Source organism: Sphaeramia orbicularis, unplaced genomic scaffold (genome assembly GCF_902148855.1).
Source record: "Sphaeramia orbicularis unplaced genomic scaffold, fSphaOr1.1, whole genome shotgun sequence".
NCBI lineage: Eukaryota > Metazoa > Chordata > Actinopteri > Kurtiformes > Apogonidae > Sphaeramia > Sphaeramia orbicularis.
In genome coordinates this window covers 216,933-240,764 of record NW_021941450.1, presented here as the reverse complement: position 1 = coordinate 240,764, position 23,832 = coordinate 216,933, and the positions used below count along the sequence as shown (strand labels likewise).

The window sequence follows — 23,832 nt, the reverse complement described above, 5'->3', positions numbered from 1 at the left end:
CAGACCGAAACACCTGAGGACACCTGAGGTCCAGACAGAGACACCTGAGGTCCACACAGAGACACCTGAGGTCCAAATGGAGACAGTTGAGGTCCAAACAGAAACACCTGAGGTCCAGACAGAGAGACCTGAGGTCCAGCCAGACATACCTTGAGACTCCTTAGGTCCAGACAGAGACTTTTTAGGTCCAGACAGAGACACCTGAGACACCTGAGGTCCAGACAGAGACACCTGAGGTCCAGACAAAGACACCTGAGGTCCAGACAAAGACACCTGAGGTCCAGACAGAGACACCTGAGGTCCAGACAGAGCACTGAGTTTATCCACTAGAGTTAAAGCTGTGGTCCATGAGGCAGATGGGAGTTGTGTTTGTGTAGATGCACAGGACTGGGGCTGGAGGTTCCAACAGTTCCCACATTTCCAATAGTTCCAATAGTTCCCACAGTTCCCACAGTTCCACCAGTCTGTGCCCACACTGGTCCCACCTCCGTCTGTCTGTTGTAAAAACTCCTGGATCTGGTTTAGACACTCACAGGTTCTTCTTCAGAACTGTAAAAGGAAAGTATATATTTATGCTGTTTCATTCTGATCCTAAATATGACATGTTTACATTTTAGGAACACATATGAGTTCAGCTCAGGGACAGAACAGTTCTAGTCTGATGTGGAAGAACTGAAGGTGGACATGGAGTCACACGTTTTCTGTAGATGGAACACTGATGGGTCAAAAAAAAGACAAACTAACAGAGATGAGGACACAGGAAACAGTGGGTTTACCTTCAAATGTCCAATTAGAGACAAGTTAGACATGGCTCAAACAGTCTGAATATATGTAAATATATCCAAACATATATGTAACCATGGATAGTTTACAGCCTCTGTTGAAGTTGTTGATAGTGTTGTATAGATATACACTACTGGTCAAAAATTTTAGAACACCCCAATTTTTCCAGTTTTGTCTGTGAATTCCATCAGTTCCAGTTTAATGAACAGCTGTAAATGGTCCAAAGGTCAGAGTGAACTGACAGAGGAAAAAAAAAAGGGAAGGTTAAACCAAACTGAAAAATACTGTACATTTCAGAATTCTACAAAAACGCAAACAAGAAATGGGTTAACAACTGAAAACAGTTCTGCAGCAATGGAAGTTGATCAAGTCTGGAAAGTTGGTGGTTCAATTCCTGCAGGTGTCCCAACGTTTGTGAACTCCTTCCACCCCCTGTGTCTGCAGAACAGGAGTGTGGAACACACTGTGGTACCAGACCCATGGAGCAGGACTGGAACAGGACTGGACTGAAGAAAGGAGTGTGGTACTGTAAAAATGGAAAAGAGGAAAAGGAATGAACCAGAGAAGAGAGACAGAGCATCAGAAGAGGGAAAAATGGAGGTGTGTCCTCCAGAGAAATGTCCAAGAAAGTCCAGGTGTCAGGAAGTCCAGTTTCCTTCAGCATCCAAAGGCACTGAAACTGGACTGGAAATGTAGACAGAAGAGGTCTGGAAGAAGCACAGACACAACAGAAGAAGAAGAAGAGTTTAGGAAAGAAAACAGCTGGAGTGAGAGGAGACTGACAGGACAACAGCTGAAAGAAGAGAGAAGAGAGAGGAGGAGGAAGAGAGGAGGTCATAGAGGAGGAGGAGAGGAGACTGACAGGACAACAGCTGAAAGAAGAGAGAAGAGAGAGGAGGAGGAAGAGAGGAGGTCATAGAGGAGGAGGAGAGGAGACTGACAGGACAACAGCTGAAAGAAGAGAGAAGAGAGAGGAGGAGGAAGAGAGGAAGAGTTTACACTGAACAGAGTGAACAGATGAGTTTACACTGGGAACACTGGACTGAACAGATGAGTTTACACTGGGGACACTGGACTGAACAGGTGAGTTTACACTGGGAACACTGGACTGAACAGGTGAGTTTACACTGGGGACACTGGACTGAACAGGTGAGTTTACACTGGGAACACTGGACTGAACAGATGAGTTTACACTGGGGACACTGGACTGAACAGGTGAGTTTACACTGGGAACACTGGACTGAACAGATGAGTTTACACTGGGGACACTGGACTGAACAGGTGAGTTTACACTGGGAACACTGGACTGAACAGGTGAGTTTACACTGGGGACACTGGACTGAACAGGTGAGTTTACACTGGGAACACTGGACTGAACAGATGAGTTTACACTGGGGACACTGGACTGAACAGGTGAGTTTACACTGGGAACACTGGACTGAACAGGTGAGTTTACACTGGGAACAGACTGAACAGATGAGTTTACACTGGGAACACTGGACTGAACAGGTGAGTTTACACTGAACAGACTGAACAGGTGCAGGTCTGATGGGTCCAGTTGCAGCTAAATCCATTGGTGAGACTTCAGAATCAGAAACAGAGGCTTGTCTGGGCCATGAAACAGCACCAGTGGAACTACTGAAGACTGGAAGAAGGACTTATGGACTGATCACACCTGCATCTGTTCACTCTGTTCAGTGTAAACTCATCTGTTCACTCTGTTCAGTGTAAACTCATCTGTTCAGTCTGTTCAGTGTAAACTCATCTGTTCACTCTGTTCAGTGTAAACTCATCTGTTCAGTCTGTTCAGTGTAAACTCATCTGTTCACTCTGTTCAGTGTAAACTCATGTGTTCACTCTGTTCAGTGTAAACTCATCTGTTCAGTCTGTTCCCAGTGTAAACTCATCTGTTCACTCTGTTCCCAGTGTAAACTCATCTGTTCACTCTGTTCCCAGTGTGAACTCATCTGTTCACTCTGTTCAGTGTAAACTCATCTGTTCAGTCTGTTCAGCGTAAACTCATCTGTTCACTCTGTTCAGTGTAAACTCATCTGTTCACTCTGTTCAGTGTAAACTCATCTGTTCACTCTGTTCAGTGTAAACTCATCTGTTCAGTCTGTTCAGTGTAAACTCATCTGTTCACTCTGTTCCCAGTGTAAACTCATCTGTTCAGTCTGTTCAGTGTAAACTCATCAGTTCAGTCTGTTCAGTGTAAACTCCTCTGTTCACTCTGTTCAGTGTAAACTCATCTGTTCAGTCTGTTCAGTGTAAACTCATCTGTTCAGTGTGTTCAGTGTAAACTCATCTGTTCACTCTGTTCAGTGTAACTCATCTGTTCAGTGTGTTCAGTGTAAACTCATCTGTTCACTCTGTTCAGTGTAAACTCATCTGTTCAGTCTGTTCAGTGTAAACTCATCTCTTCAGTGTGTTCAGTGTAAACTCATGTGTTCACTCTGTTCAGTGTAAACTCATCTGTTCACTCTGTTCCCAGTGTAAACTCATCTGTTCAGTGTGTTCAGTGTAAACTCATCTGTTCAGTGTGTTCAGTGTAAACTCATGTGTTCACTCTGTTCAGTGTAAACTCATCTGTTCACTCTGTTCCCAGTGTAAACTCATCTGTTCAGTCTGTTCAGTGTAAACTCATCTGTTCAGTCTGTTCAGTGTAAACTCATCTGTTCACTCTGTTCAGTGTAAATTCATCTGTTCACTCTGTTCAGTGTAAACTCATCCGTTCAGTCTGTTCAGTGTAAACTCATCCGTTCACTCTGTTCAGTGTAAACTCATCTGTTCACTCTGTTCAGTGTAAACTCATCTGTTCACTCTGTTCAGTGTAAACTCATCTGTTCAGTCTGTTCAGTGTAAACTCATCTGTTCACTCTGTTCAGTGTAAACTCATCTGTTCAGTCTGTTCCCAGTGTAAACTCATGTGTTCACTCTGTTCAGTGTAAACTCATCTGTTCAGTCTGTTCAGTGTAAACTCATCTGTTCAGTCTGTTCAGTGTAAACTCATCTGTTCACTCTGTTCAGTGTAAACTCATCTGTTCAGTCTGTTCAGTGTAAACTCATGTGTTCACTCTGTTCAGTGTAAACTCATCTGTTCGGTCTGTTCAGTGTAAACTCATCTGTTCAGTCTGTTCAGTGTAAACTCATCTGTTCAGTCTGTTCAGTGTAAACTCATCTGTTCAGTCTGTTCAGTGTAAACTCATCTGTTCAGTCTGTTCAGTGTAAACTCATCTGTTCAGTCTGTTCAGTGTAAACTCATCTGTTCACTCTGTTCAGTGTAAACTCATCTGTTCAGTCTGTTCAGTGTAAACTCATCTGTTCACTCTGTTCAGTGTAAACTCATCTTTTCAGTCTGTTCAGTGTAAACTCATCTGTTCAGTCTGTTCAGTGTAAACTCATCTGTTCAGTCTGTTCAGTGTAAACTCATCTGTTCACTCTGTTCAGTGTAAACTCATCTGTTCAGTCTGTTCCCAGTGTAAACTCATGTGTTCACTCTGTTCAGTGTAAACTCATCTGTTCAGTGTGTTCAGTGTAAACTCATCTGTTCACTCTGTTCAGTGTAAACTCATCTGTTCAGTCTGTTCAGTGTAAACTCATCTCTTCAGTGTGTTCAGTGTAAACTCATGTGTTCACTCTGTTCAGTGTAAACTCATGTGTTCACTCTGTTCCCAGTGTAAACTCATCTGTTCAGTCTGTTCAGTGTAAACTCATCTGTTCACTCTGTTCAGTGTAAACTCATCTGTTCACTCTGTTCAGTGTAAACTCATCTGTTCACTCTGTTCCCAGTGTAAACTCATCTGTTCAGTCTGTTCAGTGTAAACTCATCTGTTCAGTCTGTTCAGTGTAAACTCATCTGTTCACTCTGTTCAGTGTAAATTCATCTGTTCACTCTGTTCAGTGTAAACTCATCCGTTCAGTCTGTTCAGTGTAAACTCATCTGTTCACTCTGTTCAGTGTAAACTCATCTGTTCAGTCTGTTCAGTGTAAACTCATCTGTTCACTCTGTTCAGTGTAAACTCATCTGTTCAGTCTGTTCAGTGTAAACTCATCTGTTCACTCTGTTCAGTGTAAACTCATCTGTTCAGTCTGTTCCCAGTGTAAACTCATGTGTTCACTCTGTTCAGTGTAAACTCATCTGTTCAGTGTGTTCAGTGTAAACTCATCTGTTCAGTCTGTTCAGTGTAAACTCATCTGTTCAGTCTGTTCAGTGTAAACTCATCTGTTCACTCTGTTCAGTGTAAACTCATCTGTTCAGTCTGTTCAGTGTAAACTCATCTGTTCAGTCTGTTCAGTGTAAACTCATCTGTTCACTCTGTTCAGTGTAAACTCATCTGTTCAGTCTGTTCAGTGTAAACTCATCTGTTCACTCTGTTCAGTGTAAAATCATCTGTTCAGTCTGTTCAGTGTAAACTCATCTGTTCAGTCTGTTCAGTGTAAACTCATCTGTTCAGTCTGTTCAGTGTAAACTCATCTGTTCACTCTGTTCAGTGTAAACTCATCTTTTCAGTCTGTTCAGTGTAAACTCATCTGTTCAGTCTGTTCAGTGTAAACTCATCTGTTCAGTCTGTTCAGTGTAAACTCATCTGTTCACTCTGGACAGTGTAAACTCATCTGTTCACTCTGTTCAGTGTAAACTCATCTGTTCAGTCTGTTCAGTGTAAACTCATCTGTTCACTCTGTTCAGTGTAAACTCATCTGTTCAGTCTGTTCCCAGTGTAAACTCATGTGTTCACCCTGTTCAGTGTAAACTCATCTGTTCAGTGTGTTCAGTGTAAACTCATCTGTTCACTCTGTTCAGTGTAAACTCATCTGTTCAGTCTGTTCAGTGTAAACTCCTCTGTTCAGTCTGTTCAGTGTAAACTCATCTGTTCACTCTGTTCAGTGTAAACTCATCTGTTCAGTCTGTTCAGTGTAAACTCATCTGTTCAGTGTGTTCAGTGTAAACTCATCTGTTCACTCTGTTCAGTGTAAACTCATCTGTTCAGTGTGTTCAGTGTAAACTCATCTGTTCACTCTGTTCAGTGTAAACTCATCTGTTCAGTCTGTTCAGTGTAAACTCATCTCTTCAGTGTGTTCAGTGTAAACTCATGTGTTCACTCTGTTCAGTGTAAACTCATGTGTTCACTCTGTTCCCAGTGTAAACTCATCTGTTCAGTGTGTTCAGTGTAAACTCATCTGTTCAGTGTGTTCAGTGTAAACTCATGTGTTCACTCTGTTCAGTGTAAACTCATCTGTTCACTCTGTTCCCAGTGTAAACTCATCTGTTCAGTCTGTTCAGTGTAAACTCATCTGTTCAGTCTGTTCAGTGTAAACTCATCTGTTCAGTGTGTTCAGTGTAAACTCATCTGTTCACTCTGTTCAGTGTAAACTCATCTGTTCACTCTGTTCAGTGTAAACTCATCTGTTCAGTCTGTTCAGTGTAAACTCATCTGTTCACTCTGTTCAGTGTAAACTCATCTGTTCAGTCTGTTCAGTGTAAACTCATCTGTTCACTCTGTTCAGTGTAAACTCATCTGTTCAGTCTGTTCCCAGTGTAAACTCATGTGTTCACTCTGTTCAGTGTAAACTCATCTGTTCAGTGTGTTCAGTGTAAAGTCATCTGTTCAGTCTGTTCAGTGTAAACTCATCTGTTCACTCTGTTCAGTGTAAACTCATCTGTTCAGTCTGTTCAGTGTAAACTCATCTGTTCACTCTGTTCAGTGTAAACTCATCTGTTCAGTCTGTTCAGTGTAAACTCATCTGTTCACTCTGTTCAGTGTAAACTCATCTGTTCAGTCTGTTCAGTGTAAACTCATCTGTTCACTCTGTTCAGTGTAAACTCATCTGTTCAGTCTGTTCAGTGTAAACTCATCTGTTCACTCTGTTCAGTGTAAACTCATCTGTTCAGTCTGCTGTTCCAGTGTAAACTCATCTGTTCAATCTGTTCAGTGTAAACTCATCTGTTCAGTCTGTTCAGTGTAAACTCATCTGTTCACTCTGTTCAGTGTAAACTCATCTGTTCAGTCTGTTCCCAGTGTAAACTCATGTGTTCACTCTGTTCAGTGTAAACTCATCTGTTCAGTGTGTTCAGTGTAAACTCATCTGTTCAGTGTGTTCAGTGTAAACTCATCTGTTCAGTGTGTTCAGTGTAAACTCATCTGTTCAGTCTGTTCAGTGTAAACTCATCTGTTCACTCTGTTCAGTGTAAACTCATCTGTTCAGTCTGTTCCCAGTGTAAACTCATGTGTTCACTCTGTTCAGTGTAAACTCATCTGTTCAGTGTGTTCAGTGTAAACTCATGTGTTCACTCTGTTCAGTGTAAACTCATCTGTTCAGTGTGTTCAGTGTAAACTCATCTGTTCACTCTGTTCAGTGTAAACTCATCTGTTCAGTCTGTTCCCAGTGTAAACTCATGTGTTCACTCTGTTCAGTGTAAACTCATCTGTTCAGTGTGTTCAGTGTAAACTCATCTGTTCACTCTGTTCAGTGTAAACTCATCTGTTCAGTCTGTTCAGTGTACACTCATCTGTTCACTCTGTTCAGTGTAAACTCATCTGTTCAGTCTGTTCAGTGTAAACTCATCTGTTCACTCTGTTCAGTGTAAACTCATCTTTTCAGTCTGTTCAGTGTAAACTCATCTGTTCAGTCTGTTCAGTGTAAACTCATCTGTTCAGTCTGTTCAGTGTAAACTCATCTGTTCACTCTGTTCAGTGTAAACTCATCTGTTCAGTCTGTTCCCAGTGTAAACTCATGTGTTCACTCTGTTCAGTGTAAACTCATCTGTTCAGTGTGTTCAGTGTAAACTCATCTGTTCACTCTGTTCAGTGTAAACTCATCTGTTCAGTCCAGTGTAAACTCATCTGTTCACTCTTTTCAGTGTAAACTCATCTGTTCAGTCTGTTCAGTGTAAACTCATCTGTTCACTCTGTTCAGTGTAAACTCATCTGTTCAGTCTGTTCAGTGTAAACTCATCTGTTCACTCTGTTCAGTGTAAACTCATCTGTTCAGTCTGTTCAGTGTAAACTCATCTGTTCACTCTGTTCAGTGTAAACTCATCTGTTCAGTCTGTTCAGTGTAAACTCATCTGTTCACTCTGTTCAGTGTAAACTCATCTGTTCAGTCTGCTGTTCCCAGTGTAAACTCATCTGTTCAATCTGTTCAGTGTAAACTCATCTGTTCACTCTGTTCAGTGTAAACTCATCTGTTCAGTCTGTTCAGTGTAAACTCATCTGTTCAGTCTGTTCCCAGTGTAAACTCATGTGTTCACTCTGTTCAGTGTAAACTCATCTGTTCAGTGTGTTCAGTGTAAACTCATCTGTTCAGTGTGTTCAGTGTAAACTCATCTGTTCAGTGTGTTCAGTGTAAACTCATCTGTTCAGTCTGTTCAGTGTAAACTCATCTGTTCACTCTGTTCAGTGTAAACTCATCTGTTCAGTCTGCTGTTCCCAGTGTAAACTCATCTGTTCAATCTGTTCAGTGTAAACTCATCTGTTCAGTCTGTTCAGTGTAAACTCATCTGTTCACTCTGTTCAGTGTAAACTCATCTGTTCAGTCTGTTCCCAGTGTAAACTCATGTGTTCACTCTGTTCAGTGTAAACTCATCTGTTCAGTGTGTTCAGTGTAAACTCATCTGTTCAGTGTGTTCAGTGTAAACTCATCTGTTCAGTGTGTTCAGTGTAAACTCATCTGTTCAGTCTGTTCAGTGTAAACTCATCTGTTCACTCTGTTCAGTGTAAACTCATCTGTTCAGTCTGTTCCCAGTGTAAACTCATGTGTTCACTCTGTTCAGTGTAAATTCATCTGTTCAGTGTGTTCAGTGTAAACTCATGTGTTCACTCTGTTCAGTGTAAACTCATCTGTTCAGTGTGTTCAGTGTAAACTCATCTGTTCACTCTGTTCAGTGTAAACTCATCTGTTCAGTCTGTTCCCAGTGTAAACTCATGTGTTCACTCTGTTCAGTGTAAACTCATCTGTTCAGTGTGTTCAGTGTAAACTCATCTGTTCACTCTGTTCAGTGTAAACTCATCTGTTCAGTCTGTTCAGTGTAAACTCATCTGTTCACTCTGTTCAGTGTAAACTCATCTGTTCAGTCTGTTCAGTGTAAACTCATCTGTTCACTCTGTTCAGTGTAAACTCATCTTTTCAGTCTGTTCAGTGTAAACTCATCTGTTCAGTCTGTTCAGTGTAAACTCATCTGTTCAGTCTGTTCAGTGTAAACTCATCTGTTCACTCTGTTCAGTGTAAACTCATCTGTTCAGTCTGTTCCCAGTGTAAACTCATCTGTTCACTCTGTTCAGTGTAAACTCATCTGTTCAGTGTGTTCAGTGTAAACTCATCTGTTCAGTCTGTTCAGTGTAAACTCATCTGTTCAGTCCAGTGTAAACTCATCTGTTCACTCTGTTCAGTGTAAACTCATCTGTTCAGTCTGTTCAGTGTAAACTCATCTGTTCAGTCTGTTCAGTGTAAACTCATCTGTTCACTCTGTTCAGTGTAAACTCATCTGTTCAGTCTGTTCAGTGTAAACTCATCTGTTCACTCTGTTCAGTGTAAACTCATCTGTTCAGTCTGTTCAGTGTAAACTCATCTGTTCACTCTGTTCAGTGTAAACTCATCTGTTCAGTCTGTTCAGTGTAAACTCATCTGTTCACTCTGTTCAGTGTAAACTCATCTGTTCAGTCTGCTGTTCCCAGTGTAAACTCATCTGTTCAATCTGTTCAGTGTAAACTCATCTGTTCACTCTGTTCAGTGTAAACTCATCTGTTCAGTCTGTTCAGTGTAAACTCATCTGTTCACTCTGTTCAGTGTAAACTCATCTGTTCAGTCTGTTCCCAGTGTAAACTCATGTGTTCACTCTGTTCAGTGTAAACTCATCTGTTCAGTGTGTTCAGTGTAAACTCATCTGTTCAGTGTGTTCAGTGTAAACTCATCTGTTCAGTGTGTTCAGTGTAAACTCATCTGTTCAGTGTGTTCAGTGTAAACTCATCTGTTCAGTGTGTTCAGTGTAAACTCATCTGTTCAGTCTGTTCAGTGTAAACTCATCTGTTCAGTCTGTTCAGTGTAAACTCTTCTGTTCAGTCTGTTCCCAGTGTAAACTCATGTGTTCACTCTGTTCAGTGTAAACTCATCTGTTCAGTGTGTTCAGTGTAAACTCATGTGTTCACTCTGTTCAGTGTAAACTCATCTGTTCAGTCTGTTCAGTGTAAACTCATCTGTTCACTCTGTTCAGTGTAAACTCATCTGTTCAGTCTGTTCCCAGTGTAAACTCATGTGTTCACTCTGTTCAGTGTAAACTCATCTGTTCAGTGTGTTCAGTGTAAACTCATGTGTTCACTCTGTTCAGTGTAAACTCATCTGTTCAGTGTGTTCAGTGTAAACTCATCTGTTCACTCTGTTCAGTGTAAACTCATCTGTTCAGTCTGTTCCCAGTGTAAACTCATGTGTTCACTCTGTTCAGTGTAAACTCATCTGTTCAGTGTGTTCAGTGTAAACTCATCTGTTCACTCTGTTCAGTGTAAACTCATCTGTTCAGTCTGTTCAGTGTAAACTCATCTGTTCACTCTGTTCAGTGTAAACTCATCTGTTCAGTCTGTTCAGTGTAAACTCATCTGTTCACTCTGTTCAGTGTAAACTCATCTTTTCAGTCTGTTCAGTGTAAACTCATCTGTTCAGTCTGTTCAGTGTAAACTCATCTGTTCAGTCTGTTCAGTGTAAACTCATCTGTTCACTCTGTTCAGTGTAAACTCATCTGTTCAGTCTGTTCCCAGTGTAAACTCATGTGTTCACTCTGTTCAGTGTAAACTCATCTGTTCAGTGTGTTCAGTGTAAACTCATGTGTTCACTCTGTTCAGTGTAAACTCATCTGTTCAGTGTGTTCAGTGTAAACTCATCTGTTCACTCTTTTCAGTGTAAACTCATCTGTTCAGTCTGTTCCCAGTGTAAACTCATGTGTTCACTCTGTTCAGTGTAAACTCATCTGTTCAGTGTGTTCAGTGTAAACTCATCTGTTCACTCTGTTCAGTGTAAACTCATCTGTTCAGTCTGTTCAGTGTAAACTCATCTGTTCACTCTGTTCAGTGTAAACTCATCTGTTCAGTCTGTTCAGTGTAAACTCATCTGTTCAGTCTGTTCGGTGTAAACTCATCTTTTCAGTCTGTTCAGTGTAAACTCATCTGTTCAGTCTGTTCAGTGTAAACTCATCTGTTCAGTCTGTTCAGTGTAAACTCATCTGTTCACTCTGTTCAGTGTAAACTCATCTGTTCAGTCTGTTCCCAGTGTAAACTCATGTGTTCACTCTGTTCAGTGTAAACTCATCTGTTCAGTGTGTTCAGTGTAAACTCATCTGTTCACTCTGTTCAGTGTAAACTCATCTGTTCAGTCCAGTGTAAACTCATCTGTTCACTCTGTTCAGTGTAAACTCATCTGTTCAGTCCAGTGTAAACTCATCTGTTCACTCTGTTCAGTGTAAACTCATCTGTTCAGTCTGTTCAGTGTAAACTCATCTGTTCAGTCTGTTCAGTGTAAACTCATCTGTTCAGTCTGTTCAGTGTAAACTCATCTGTTCAGTCTGTTCAGTGTAAACTCATCTGTTCACTCTGTTCAGTGTAAACTCATCTGTTCAGTCTGTTCAGTGTAAACTCATCTGTTCACTCTGTTCAGTGTAAACTCATCTGTTCAGTCTGCTGTTCCCAGTGTAAACTCATCTGTTCAATCTGTTCAGTGTAAACTCATCTGTTCACTCTGTTCAGTGTAAACTCATCTGTTCAGTCTGTTCAGTGTAAACTCATCTGTTCAGTCTGTTCAGTGTAAACTCATCTGTTCACTCTGTTCAGTGTAAACTCATCTGTTCAGTCTGTTCCCAGTGTAAACTCATGTGTTCACTCTGTTCAGTGTAAACTCATCTGTTCAGTGTGTTCAGTGTAAACTCATCTGTTCACTCTGTTCAGTGTAAACTCATCTGTTCAGTCCAGTGTAAACTCATCTGTTCACTCTGTTCAGTGTAAACTCATCTGTTCAGTCCAGTGTAAACTCATCTGTTCACTCTGTTCAGTGTAAACTCATCTGTTCAGTCTGTTCAGTGTAAACTCATCTGTTCACTCTGTTCAGTGTAAACTCATCTGTTCAGTCTGTTCAGTGTAAACTCATCTGTTCAGTCTGTTCAGTGTAAACTCATCTGTTCAGTCTGTTCAGTGTAAACTCATCTGTTCACTCTGTTCAGTGTAAACTCATCTGTTCAGTCTGTTCAGTGTAAACTCATCTGTTCACTCTGTTCAGTGTAAACTCATCTGTTCAGTCTGCTGTTCCCAGTGTAAACTCATCTGTTCAATCTGTTCAGTGTAAACTCATCTCTTCACTCTGTTCAGTGTAAACTCATCTGTTCAGTCTGTTCAGTGTAAACTCATCTGTTCACTCTGTTCAGTGTAAACTCATCTGTTCAGTCTGTTCCCAGTGTAAACTCATGTGTTCACTCTGTTCAGTGTAAAGTCATCTGTTCAGTGTGTTCAGTGTAAACTCATCTGTTCACTCTGTTCAGTGTAAACTCATCTGTTCAGTCCAGTGTAAACTCTTCCTTTCTTCCTCAAGTCGAGCTGGTTCTACATAGTGGAAACATGGCAAAAATGTGTTCCACACTCCTGTTCTGCAGACAGTTTACAGTACCACACTCCTTTCTTCAGTCCAGTCCTGTTCCAGTCCTGCTCCATGGGTCTGGTACCACAGTGTGTTCCACACTCCTGTTCTGCAGACACAGGGGGTGGAAGGAGTTCACAAACGTTGGGACACCTGCAGGAATTGAACCACTAACTTTCCAGGCTTGATCAACCTCCATTGCTGAAGAACTGCCTTCAGTTGCTCACTCATTTCTTGTTCTCCTTTTTGTATAATTATGAAATGTACATTATTTTTCAGTTTGGTTTAACCTTAACTTTTTTTTTTTTCCTCTGTCAGTTCACTCTGACCTTTGGACCATTTACAGCTGTTCATTAAACTGGAACTGATGGAATTTACAGACAAAACTGGAACAAACTGGGCTGTTCTAAAACTTTGGACCAGTAGTGTATATATCTAATCCAGAGGTTGGACATGTGTTGTGTGTGTGAACTGGTGTAAATATTGTGTGTTTGTTTCTTGTTTCTGCTTTCAGTCGTGTTTCTTTCGTTTGTGCGTCTTGTTTCTTTCGTTGGTGTTGTTCAACAGTTTGCACGGCAGACACTTGGGACACAATATCCTCTTGTTTGTTGAGCGTCTCTGTAGTTGCGTCACCAGCGCTAAAAATACCGCACCCCCCCCCTCCCTCTACTCAGCTCACATTGTAGATCTGTACACTTTAGCGTCAGATGGACGGGGGAGGGGGAGGGGGAGGAGCAAAGGGAGGGAGGAACTCTAATCCAGGGTGTTTTACTGACTTCAGCGGCTGCCAGTGATGTCACTGTGATGTCAATGCCTGGAAGTGTAATCGCACTGACGAGTGGACGAGTGAGCACTCTGATGCACAGAGGAGAACGAGAGAAGAAGAAGAAATAAAAGAAGAAGAAATAAAAGAAATACAAGAAGAAGAAATAGAAGAAATAGAACAAGAAGGAGAAGGAGAAATAGAAGAAATAGAACCTGGAAGTGTAATCACACTGCTGAGTGGACGAGTGAGCACTGATGAACAGGCAGTGGAGAGAGAGAGGAGAGGAGGAGAAGAAGGAGGAATAAAAGAAGAAGAAGAAATTGAAGAAATAGAAGCAGACCTGGTTGGAGTTCAGCAGTGACTCCTGGGGGGGCCAGTGTTTTGGTGTTTTCGTCAGTTACTCCTGGGGGGCCAGTGTTTTGGTGCTGAGGCGTTTGTGTGCCGTGGGTCTGGATTATTGGAAACAGGACATGGCTGTGACCGGGGATGAAACTGAGTCAGGTACACAAGAACTCTGACACACACATTAGTGTCATTAGTGTTATTAGGATTATTAGTAGTAGTAGTAGCATTACTATTATTAGTGTCATTAGTATCATTATTAGTGGTAGTAGTATTATTGATGTTGTTGTTATTGTTGTTGTGTCTTTTAAATCCACTTTATTCTCAGTAATTATTACTATTATTATTATTATTATTATTATTATTATTATTATTATTATTAGTCCAGACTGGCAGGTTTTGTGTGCCTGTTTAAACTCTGTTCTATCACAGATACTACATGGACTGATTTCTCCATTAATGAGCTTTTGAACATAAGTAATAGTTTTGAATAATTAAATCCTTATATTGATCATTTAATGTTATTTATTTAAAGTGTGTTTTCCACCTCATTAGACTGGTTTGTTTTTCTGAAACACTTGAGCTTTATTTCAAGTACAATTCTATTTACATTTGAAGTTGATCTTTATCCAAATGTTAGTGACTGTGGGACAATTCCAGTTCAAGTCTGGTCTGGAAATGATTTTTTTTTTTTTTTTTTTTTTTTAATGAATAGAGTTGGTGTTGAATGTGTGTGAGTTTGTGCAGATTCCATCCATTCATCAGGTTCAAACAGACCCTTAAAAACCCCTGAACCCAGAACCAGAACCAGAACAGAACCAGAACAGAACTAGAACTAGAACAGAACCAGAACAGAACCAGAACAGAACTAGAACAGAACTAGAACCAGAACAGAACCAGAACAGAACCAGAACAGAACTAGAACCAGAACAGAACCAGAACAGAACCAGAACAGAACTAGAACCAGAACAGAACCAGAACAGAACTAGAACAGAAGCCGGTTCCTTTAGTGGGTGCAGATCCTTCCAGTCCTTCAGTTACTACAGCAGTTGTCAGGCAGAACGAGAGTGTGGGAGGGAAGGAGGGGGGAGGGGGGAGGGGGAGAGGGGGATGGACAGGGTGGGAGGAGTCTGAGAAGTAATGGGGTGGGTGGTGGTGTGAGGGGGATGAGATAGTCGCTGCTTTGACGTCACTAGAGTTTCCTGGAACACGAGCCAGAAAGAACGAAGACGCACACACTGACGTCAGCACACACACAATTACACACAAATACACACACAAACCCAATACACCAACAAACCCAATACACACACTATGTGTGTGTATTGGGTTTGTGTGTGTGTGTGTGTGTGTGTGTTTAATGTGTTTCAGTAAAGTTGGGGGGTAAACTTCTCAGGAAAAAAAGTGAAGACGACAAACTGAAGTGCTGACAGACATGAGTGTGTTAGGGTTTGAACGGTAGAATCAAAAATCCATCAGTGACAGATTTAACCCAGATTTAACCCACATTCAACCCAGATTTAACCCAGATTTAACACACATTCAACCCAGATTTAACCTATATTTAACCCAGATTTAACCCACATTCAACCCAGATTTAACCCAGATTTAACCCACATTCAACCCACATTTAACCCAGATTTGACCCACATTTAACCCACATTCAACCCAGATTTAACCCACATTCAACCCACATTTAACCCAGATTTGACCCACATTTAACCCACATTCAACCCATATTTAACCCAGATTTAACCCACATTCAACCCACATTTAACCCAGATTTAACCCACATTCAACCCAGATTTAACCCAGTTTTAACCCACATTCAACCCAGATTTAACCCACATTCAACCCAGATTTAATCTAGATTTAACCCACATTTAACCCACATTCAACCCAGATTTAACCTAGATTTAACCCACATTCAACCCAGATTTAACCTAGATTTAACCCAGATTTAACCCACATTCAACCCAGATTTAACCCAGATTTAACCCACATTCAACCCAGATTTAACCTAGATTTAACCCACATTTAACCCAGTTTTAACCCACATTTAACCCACATTCAACCCAGATTTAACCCACATTCAACCCAGATTTAACCCACATTTAACCCACATTCGACCCAGATTTAACCCAGATTTAACCCACATTCAACCCAGATTTAGCCTAGATTTAACCCACATTTAACCCACATTCAACCCAGATTTAATCTAGATTTAACCCAGATTTAACCCACATTCAACCCAGATTTAACCCACATTCAACCCAGATTTAACCTAGATTTAACCCACATTTAACCCACATTCAACCCACATTTAACCTAGATTTAACCCACATTTAACCCACATTCAACCCAGATTTAACCCACATTCAACCCAGATTTAACCTAGATTTAACCCACATTTAACCCACATTCAACCCAGATTTAACCTAGATTTAACCCACATTTAACCCACATTCAACCCAGATAACCTAGCTTTAACCCAGATTTAACCCACATTCAACCCAGATTTAACCTAGATTTAACCCACATTTAACCCAGATTTAACCCAGATATAACCCAGATTTGAAGGTGTCGTATTTAGGACTGTGGTCCAAACTGGTTCTGCAGTCACATTCAAATACTGTAGAGGTGGGATCCTCTGCTCCCAGGACAAACGTCCTGTTTTATTCTATATAATATATAAGTCTAATATAGAACAGAACAGGACAAACGTCCTGTTTTATTCTGTATAATATATAAGTCTAATATAGAACAGAACAGGACAAACGTCCTGTTTTATTCTATATAATATATAAGTCTAATATAGAACAGAACAGGACAAACGTCCTGTTTTATTCTGTATAATATATAAGTCTAATATAAAACAGAACAGGACAAACGTCCTGTTTTATTCTATATAATATATAAGTCTAATATAGAACAGAATAGGACAAACGTCCTGTTTTATTTTATATAATATATAAGTCTAATATAGAACAGAACAGGACAAACGTCCTGTTTTATTCTATATAATATATAAGTCTAATATAGAACAGAACAGGACAAACGTCCTGTTTTATTCTATATAATATATAAGTCTAATATAGAACAGAATAGGACAAACGTCCTGTTTTATTTTATATAATATATAAGTCTAATATAGAACAGAACAGGACAAACGTCCTGTTTTATTCTGTATAATATATAAGTCTAATATAGAACAGAACAGGACAAACGTCCTGTTTTATTCTGTATAATATATAAGTCTAATATAGAACAGAACAGGACAAACGTCCTGAACACTCAGATGAAAGTTTACACGATTCAGGAGACAGAGAAAAGAGAAATGAGCCTGAAGTGAAACTTTTACTTCCACAAAGTACATGTGCCACAGACCACTACCATACTCCCCCAGTAATATTATAAGAAACCGGCCGAACCGCGGACACGCTCCCCTTTTGGATTCCACACCTCTACATGCACAGGTCACTTCCACAGACAACACTGAACTACAAGGAGCTACCATGGACAGAGACAAGTCCTACACCAGTACCAGGTGTGTTCACCAGGGTCAGGAGAACAACACCGCTGGTCTGGGACCAGGTGCAGATGGCGATCTTGGACCGGGTGCACAGACCGCCGGTCTGAGACCGGGTACATAGACTGCCGGTCTTGGACCAGGTGCAGACGGTCTGGGACCGGGTGCAGACGGTCTGGGACCGGGTGCAGACAGTGGTCCCAGCTCTCAGTGGTTCTTACGGTGGTCAGTCTAAGGCAGAGCCGGTGTCGGTCTTCTAATTCTTCTCTTTCAGTCGTCTGTTTCTCATTCTTCTTCTCTTTCAGTCGTCTGTTTCTCATTCTTCTCCTCCAGATCCTTGTTAGTTTCTCTCTCTGTCTCTTTGTCGTATTTGGAATAATCCCTTTAGTCCTTCTGGGTTTCTTCAGCTCACACATTTGTGCTCATAAATGTTCAGCTGCAGCTCAGTGGAACTGCCAACCTGGATGAACAAAGGTACTGCCTCTGTGATTGGAGGACAGGTGATGGGCGGAGCCTCAGACCAAAACACACAGTGACATCATAACCATCATTTGGGGGCTGACACTGAGCTTTAAATGTGAATGTTCTGTGTGGAATACTACTGTCACTGAGATCAGGACTGAAATGAACAGGATTCATTCATGTCTGTGACAGTTTTAGAATGACTGAGAACAGAATTCACACAGACTGCACCTTTAATGTCTGAGCCACAGACTGCACCTTTAACCCAGATTTAACCCAGATTTAACTCATATATCATGTGAATGTGACAGGTGTTGGTCTTGACACTGGCTGATTGTTCTGTTCTTGTTTTAAAGTCTTATCTGTTCTAAGTAAAGAGGGTCTGAAGGGTCTGAGGGGTCTGAAGGGTCTGAGGAGTCTGAGGGGTCTTAAGGGTCTGAGGGGTCTGAAGGGTCTGAGGGGTCTGAGGGGTCTGTGGGGTCTAAGGGGTCTGAGGGGTCTGAGGGTCTGAGGGGTCATAGGGGTCTGAGGGGTCTAAGGGGTCTAAGGGGTCTGAAGGGTCTGAGGGATCTGAGAGGTCTGAGGGGTCTCAGGGTCTAAGGGGTCTGAGGAGTCAAAGGGGTCATAGGGGTCTGATGGTGTGCTGTGGTCCTACAGCTGCTACTGGAGACCTCCCTGCGTACCAGCTGCGTCCCCCCACCTCAGGACTGGCCCAGAGCGTCGTCATGGCGACGTCCCCAGGCTCCATCCAGAGTCCATCAGGACAACACGCAGAGGAGATGACCCGCAAGAGGGAGGTCCGACTGATGAAGAACCGGTAAGACTGGGACCAGACACCAGGACCAGGGTCAGACAGTAGACCTGGAGGACCAGGGCTGGACAGTAGACCTGGAGGACCAGGGCTGGACAGTAGACCTGGAGGACCACTTTAAATTGCCGTGTTATCTGTACGCTTTATAAGCTTTCAGCGTGTATATTTACACCACGTAAAATAACACACCATTAGCGCGATTAGCGGCTAGCACGATTAGCGGTTAGGGTTAGGTTTACGGTTAGGTTTAGGGTTAGCGATTAGTGCAATTAGCAGCTTACGTGATTAGCAGTTAGGATTAGCAATTAGCACGACAGTGGCTAGGGTTAACAATTAGCACAGTTGGTGGCTAGCGCATTGACACACCATCAAATGGCATTAAATAACAGGTGAAAGTATGAAAATGCGTACGTATACCACGCAATAAACTGGCGTCACGTACAACACGATTTCATGATATCAGTCAAACTAAGTGTTGATTGTTGATTGACAGAAGAAGGCTCCAGATGATCGGCAGATGTCAGGTTTGACAGGTTCATAGCCTGTGTGGGTGTGGTCAGGTGTCCTGTGTGGGTGTGGTTCATTGCCTTTGTGGGTGTGGTCTGTGTCCTGTGTGGGTGTGGTCTGTCTGTGGGTGTGGTCTCATCCATGTGTTCCTCGTCTTTCAGGGAGGCGGCTCGTGAGTGTCGCAGGAAAAAGAAGGAGTACGTCAAATGTCTGGAAAACCGCGTGGCCGTGTTGGAAAACCAGAACAAGACTCTGATCGAAGAGCTGAAGGCGCTGAAGGACATTTACTGTCACAAAGCAGAGTAGGAGGGGCAACGTCCTGTGGACACGCCCACTCCAACCAAAACATCCAAACTAAAGCTAAAGTCCAAAAGACTCTGGAACTAAAACTGAAAAAACAAAAACAAAAAACAGACAAAAAAGACCCGCCCACCAGAACAGGTTCACCACACCTTCTGTCACGAACCAGCAAAGACCCGCCCACCCGAACAGGTTCACCACACCTCCTGTCACGAACCAGCAAAGACCCGCCCACCAGAACAGGTTCACCACACCTCCTGTCACGAACCAGCAAAGACCCGCCCACCAGAACAGGTTCACCACACCTCCTGTCACGAACCAGCAAAGACCCGCCCACCAGAACAGGTTCACCACACCTCCTGTCACGAACCAGCAAAGACCCGCCCACCAGAAGAGGAAGTGGTGGAGGAAGTCCAGCTGCTTCCTGCTCATGTCGCTCCTGAACCCACGGCAGGTGGGCGGGCTCTTTTCTACCAGCCAGTTCCTCTGAGGCCACAAAAGGAAAAAGTCCAGTTCTTTTTGCTCTTTGTGACATAAATGCTCCTTTAGCCTTTATAGAGGGACATGATGGGACTGAGGAGCAGGTCAGTCCAAATAAATAAATGTGTATTTTTTCATGGTTTGGATCAAGTCAAAGCACAGCAGGACCCACAGTGTCACATATCTAACACCTTTCTATTCCAGAACCATCTGAGGCTTTTAAACCCGTTCTGTACAGATTCTCCAACTGCTTTGATCAGAATGTGTTTGTTGTGTTCTGAACCTTTTGTAAATAGATGTAGAATTCTTTTGTGCTTTGCTGTCACGCAGGCGTCATTTTTGCTGTTTTGGTGACACTTTGCGCTCAGCTCAGTGGGACAGTAGTTTGATCGTTAACCCTTTCATGCATGAATTATTAGAACCTTTGTCGAGGTCTTTGCTTGGGTGTTTTTATTCCTCATTAGACAAGAAGAAACAATGCAATTGAGTTTTGTTTTTTTTTTCATGGATTTACAAAAATGTCCATTTGGCTACACCATACACTTTATTCTTGAAGCATAAAAACATATATTTAAAACCCAATATCAGAAAGTGATATGAAAACAATTAAATAATAAAAACATTTTTAATGCAGCTAATCTGATGTTTTCTTACATTTTAACATTTACTCTAATACTAGTTAGGACTCACTTGATGGACTGATTTGATTGATTGATGTATTTATTTTGAATGTGAATGTCAAAACAGAAGAAAAATAATTAAACAAAACACTTAAACATAAGACATATAATGCATATTCGAAAAGGAATGAGAAGAAGCATAACTTATAAATCCCACCCCTTCTCCTTAAATAATTAACCCTTTCATGCATTAATTATGAAAAAAGGTATCTCGATTTTTTTTTTTTAATTATTGATTTTATTACTCAACATTAGGCTAAAATTGAAATGCATTTTGAATTTTTAAAAACAATGGTTTTCTTAAGAAGATATTTAATCTCCTGAGACCAAGGAAAGTACAAATTTTGGCTTTTTTAAAATTATTAAATAATTAGCAGTATTGGAAACATCATGATGCACCAGTTTTTTCAGATGCATTTTTTTTTTTTTTTTTTAAACATTTTTATGGAATATGCTTTGTTGTGGACAGTTTCTTTTTTAAAATATATATAAAGCTGTGAAACTCTAAAACCCATAGCTGGGCCTGAGGACATTAACTTTATGAAATCACAGAGCAGTAAAAATTCTAAAACTAAGATGATCCTTTTGTTCATTGTATTGTTTAGGGTCTATAGACACTGTCCCCATGTGGTTTGGAGAATATCGCCTTTAAAACCCTTTGGAAAGTGAGCTTCAACGATGTGTCCACAAATGTGGACGTCATGCATGAAAGGGTTAATAACAGTAATAATCCTCCCAGTTCATGGAGATAATATGCAAAAAAAAAAAGAAAAACTTTTTGTGTTTTAAAAAAAATGTTAATTACAGTCTAACGATTAACAATTAATTTACACTCAAACCTGTTGGTGCAGATCCGGTTTATCAAGAACAGCTAAGTTACAGTAATGGTCTGAATGTCAGTGTATTATTATGGGATGGTGCATAAGTGTCCACTGTGTCGGCTGAATATGAATATACAAGAGAACAGCTGTAGAAGAACTGTCCACTGGAGTGACCACTGGAGTGACCACTGAGCATGAAAGGGTTAAATGGATGGATTCACTCAGACCACTTTAGTTCCTGCTACACTTTTGAATTTGGGCCTAAAATGTCCAAGAAGTAGAAACTGTCAAACCTGCAGTTCCTTCAACGCCCACTAGAGCACAGGTGTCAAACATGTGGCCCGGGGACCAAATCTGGTCCGCCAAAGGGTCCAGTCTGGCCCCTTGACTGAATTTGTGAAATGCAAAAATTACACTGAAGATATTAATCATTTTACAGACCCATTTAATCTCAAGTGGGTCGGATCAGTCAAATACTATCACAATAACCTATAAATGATCACAACTCCACATTTTTGTCTTTGTAAATGTAAACATTTTCATGTAATTTGACTATTTACACTAAAACAAACGAACATTTCACAAAAACACGAATAACCTCAACAAATATGAAGATTTTAAAATGTCTGAAGTGTAGTTTAACAATATTCTGCCTGTTATTAAATCTTTTGTGTATTTGTTGATCCACTGTGATCTGTACATTGTAATTTACACGTTTAAATGATAAACTGAGACAGAATATTCTTAAAATTGAACTTAATTTTCTAAAGAAATTTCAGTTTGTTCATGTTTTTCACATAGTTTTAAAGGACAGTTGGTAGATGTAAACATTTTCATCGCATAATTTTACTTTTTTCACTCTAAAGCATAGAGGAAAGTTTGGAATTGACATTATTTCTACATTATTCTTTTATTATTTCACTGGTACGGCCCACTGCAGATCAAATTTGGCTGAATGTGGAACTGAACTAAAATGAGTTGGACAGAACTGACCTACAGTCCAACTCCTGTACGTTTGGAAACGACGTGAAGGTTCGTTAGCATCAGGTGGTAAAACTGATCACACTGACGTTGGTTCATGAATAATGGACTAGCATTAATTAGTGTTTATACATTATTATATGGTATTTATGCGTTTTGTGAAGTGGTGTTAAAATTCTAAAATACATCTGTGTTAAAACAGTTTAAAGGAACACAGGTCACTGTAGCATTAGCATTAGCCTGAATGTGGTTATTTCTGTCCCTAAAAACAGCTGCTTTGAATCTCAAAGTCCAGACCAGGGGTTGACCTGACAGGGGGTGTGTCCCCTTTACAGTGGGCGTGTCCTCTTGTCAGTGGGTGTGTCCTCTTTTCATACACATTAATGAAACAAATGACCATTTTGAATCCAAATCTTTCTTTTTTATTTGCCCACTTTCCAGATCCATCTGTTTCCCTGGTTACCGTCTAAACCGGTCTACAGGTCTAGTCCTGTTAATTACATGACATTAATTAATGGTTCAGTCCCAGTGTGAGCCCATTATTCCCATGTTCCTGCTGAGCTGGGATGTCCAGTGTCACTGTTGTTTTTTAAAGGGGGAGACGCCAATTCTGTTCTCCACTCTTTCTTTCTTTCTTTCTTTCTTTTATTGTATTGTACTGATGTGTCAGTTTGTGTTGATGTTTCTGGTGATATTCTAATAAATGCTTGTTTATGTTGATGTACATGTTGAGTTTGTTCCTCTGGATAAACTTGACTGATCTGACGGACAGCTAATGAAGGCCCGCCTTCATATGAGAGGGCCCGCCTTCATATGATAGAGCCCGCCTTCATATGAGAGGGCCTGCCTTCACGTGAGAGGGCCCGCCTTCATATGATAGAGCCCGCCTTCATATGAGGGGGCCCGCCATCATGTGACAGGGCCCACCCTCACATGAGAGGGTCTACCTTCATATGAGAGGGCCCGCCTTCACATGATAGAGCCCGCTTTCATATGAGAGGGCCCGCCTTCACATGAGAGGGCCCGCCTTCACATGATAGAGCCCGCCTTCACATGAGAGGGCCCGCCTTCACATGATAGAGCCCGCCTTCATATGAGAGGGCCTGCCTTCACGTGAGAGGGCCCGCCTTCATATGATAGAGCCCGCCTTCATATGAGAGGGCCCGCCTTCACATGAGAGGGCCCGCCATCATGTGACAGGGCCCACCCTCACATGAGAGGGTCTACCTTCATATGAGAGGGCCCGCCTTCACATGATAGAGCCCGCTTTCATATGAGAGGGCCCGCCTTCACATGAGAGGGCCCGCCTTCACATGATAGAGCCCGCCTTCATATGAGAGGGCCTGCCTTCACGTGAGAGGGCCCGCCTTCATATGATAGAGCCCGCCTTCATATGAGAGGGCCCGCCTTCACATGAGAGGGCCCGCCATCATGTGACAGGGCCCACCCTCACATGAGAGGGTCTACCTTCATATGAGAGGGCCCGCCTTCACATGATAGAGCCCGCTTTCATATGAGAGGGCCCGCCTTCACATGAGAGGGCCCGCCTTCACATGATAGAGCCCGCCTTCATATGAGAGGGCCCGCCTTCATGTGAGAGGGCCCGCCTTCACATGAGAGGGCCCGCCTTCACATGAGACGGCACGCCTTCATTTGAGAGGGCCCGCCTTCACATGAGAGGGCCCGCCTTCACATGATAGAGCCCGCCTTCATATGAGAGGGCCCGCCTTCATGTGAGAGGGCCCACCTTCACATGAGACGGC

At 41.7% G+C, this 23,832-nt stretch overlaps 1 protein-coding gene and 1 long non-coding RNA gene across 2 annotated transcripts; both read left to right on the top strand.

The window, feature by feature from the left end:
- Positions 1 to 3,194: 3,194 nt before the first annotated feature.
- LOC115415794 (uncharacterized) lies at positions 3,195 to 20,220 on the top strand. The gene is made up of 3 exons (XR_003934872.1): positions 3,195 to 3,206; positions 12,443 to 12,452; positions 19,848 to 20,220. It is a non-coding gene; the product is annotated as an uncharacterized LOC115415794 (long non-coding RNA).
- Positions 13,200 to 19,500, top strand: crema (cAMP responsive element modulator a). The gene is made up of 3 exons (XM_030129429.1): positions 13,200 to 13,657; positions 18,147 to 18,306; positions 18,969 to 19,500. The coding sequence occupies exons 1-3, from the start codon at positions 13,627 to 13,629 to the stop codon at positions 19,111 to 19,113; spliced, it is 336 nt and encodes a 111-aa protein (XP_029985289.1). The 5' UTR covers positions 13,200 to 13,626; the 3' UTR covers positions 19,114 to 19,500.
- Positions 20,221 to 23,832: the final 3,612 nt, after the last annotated feature.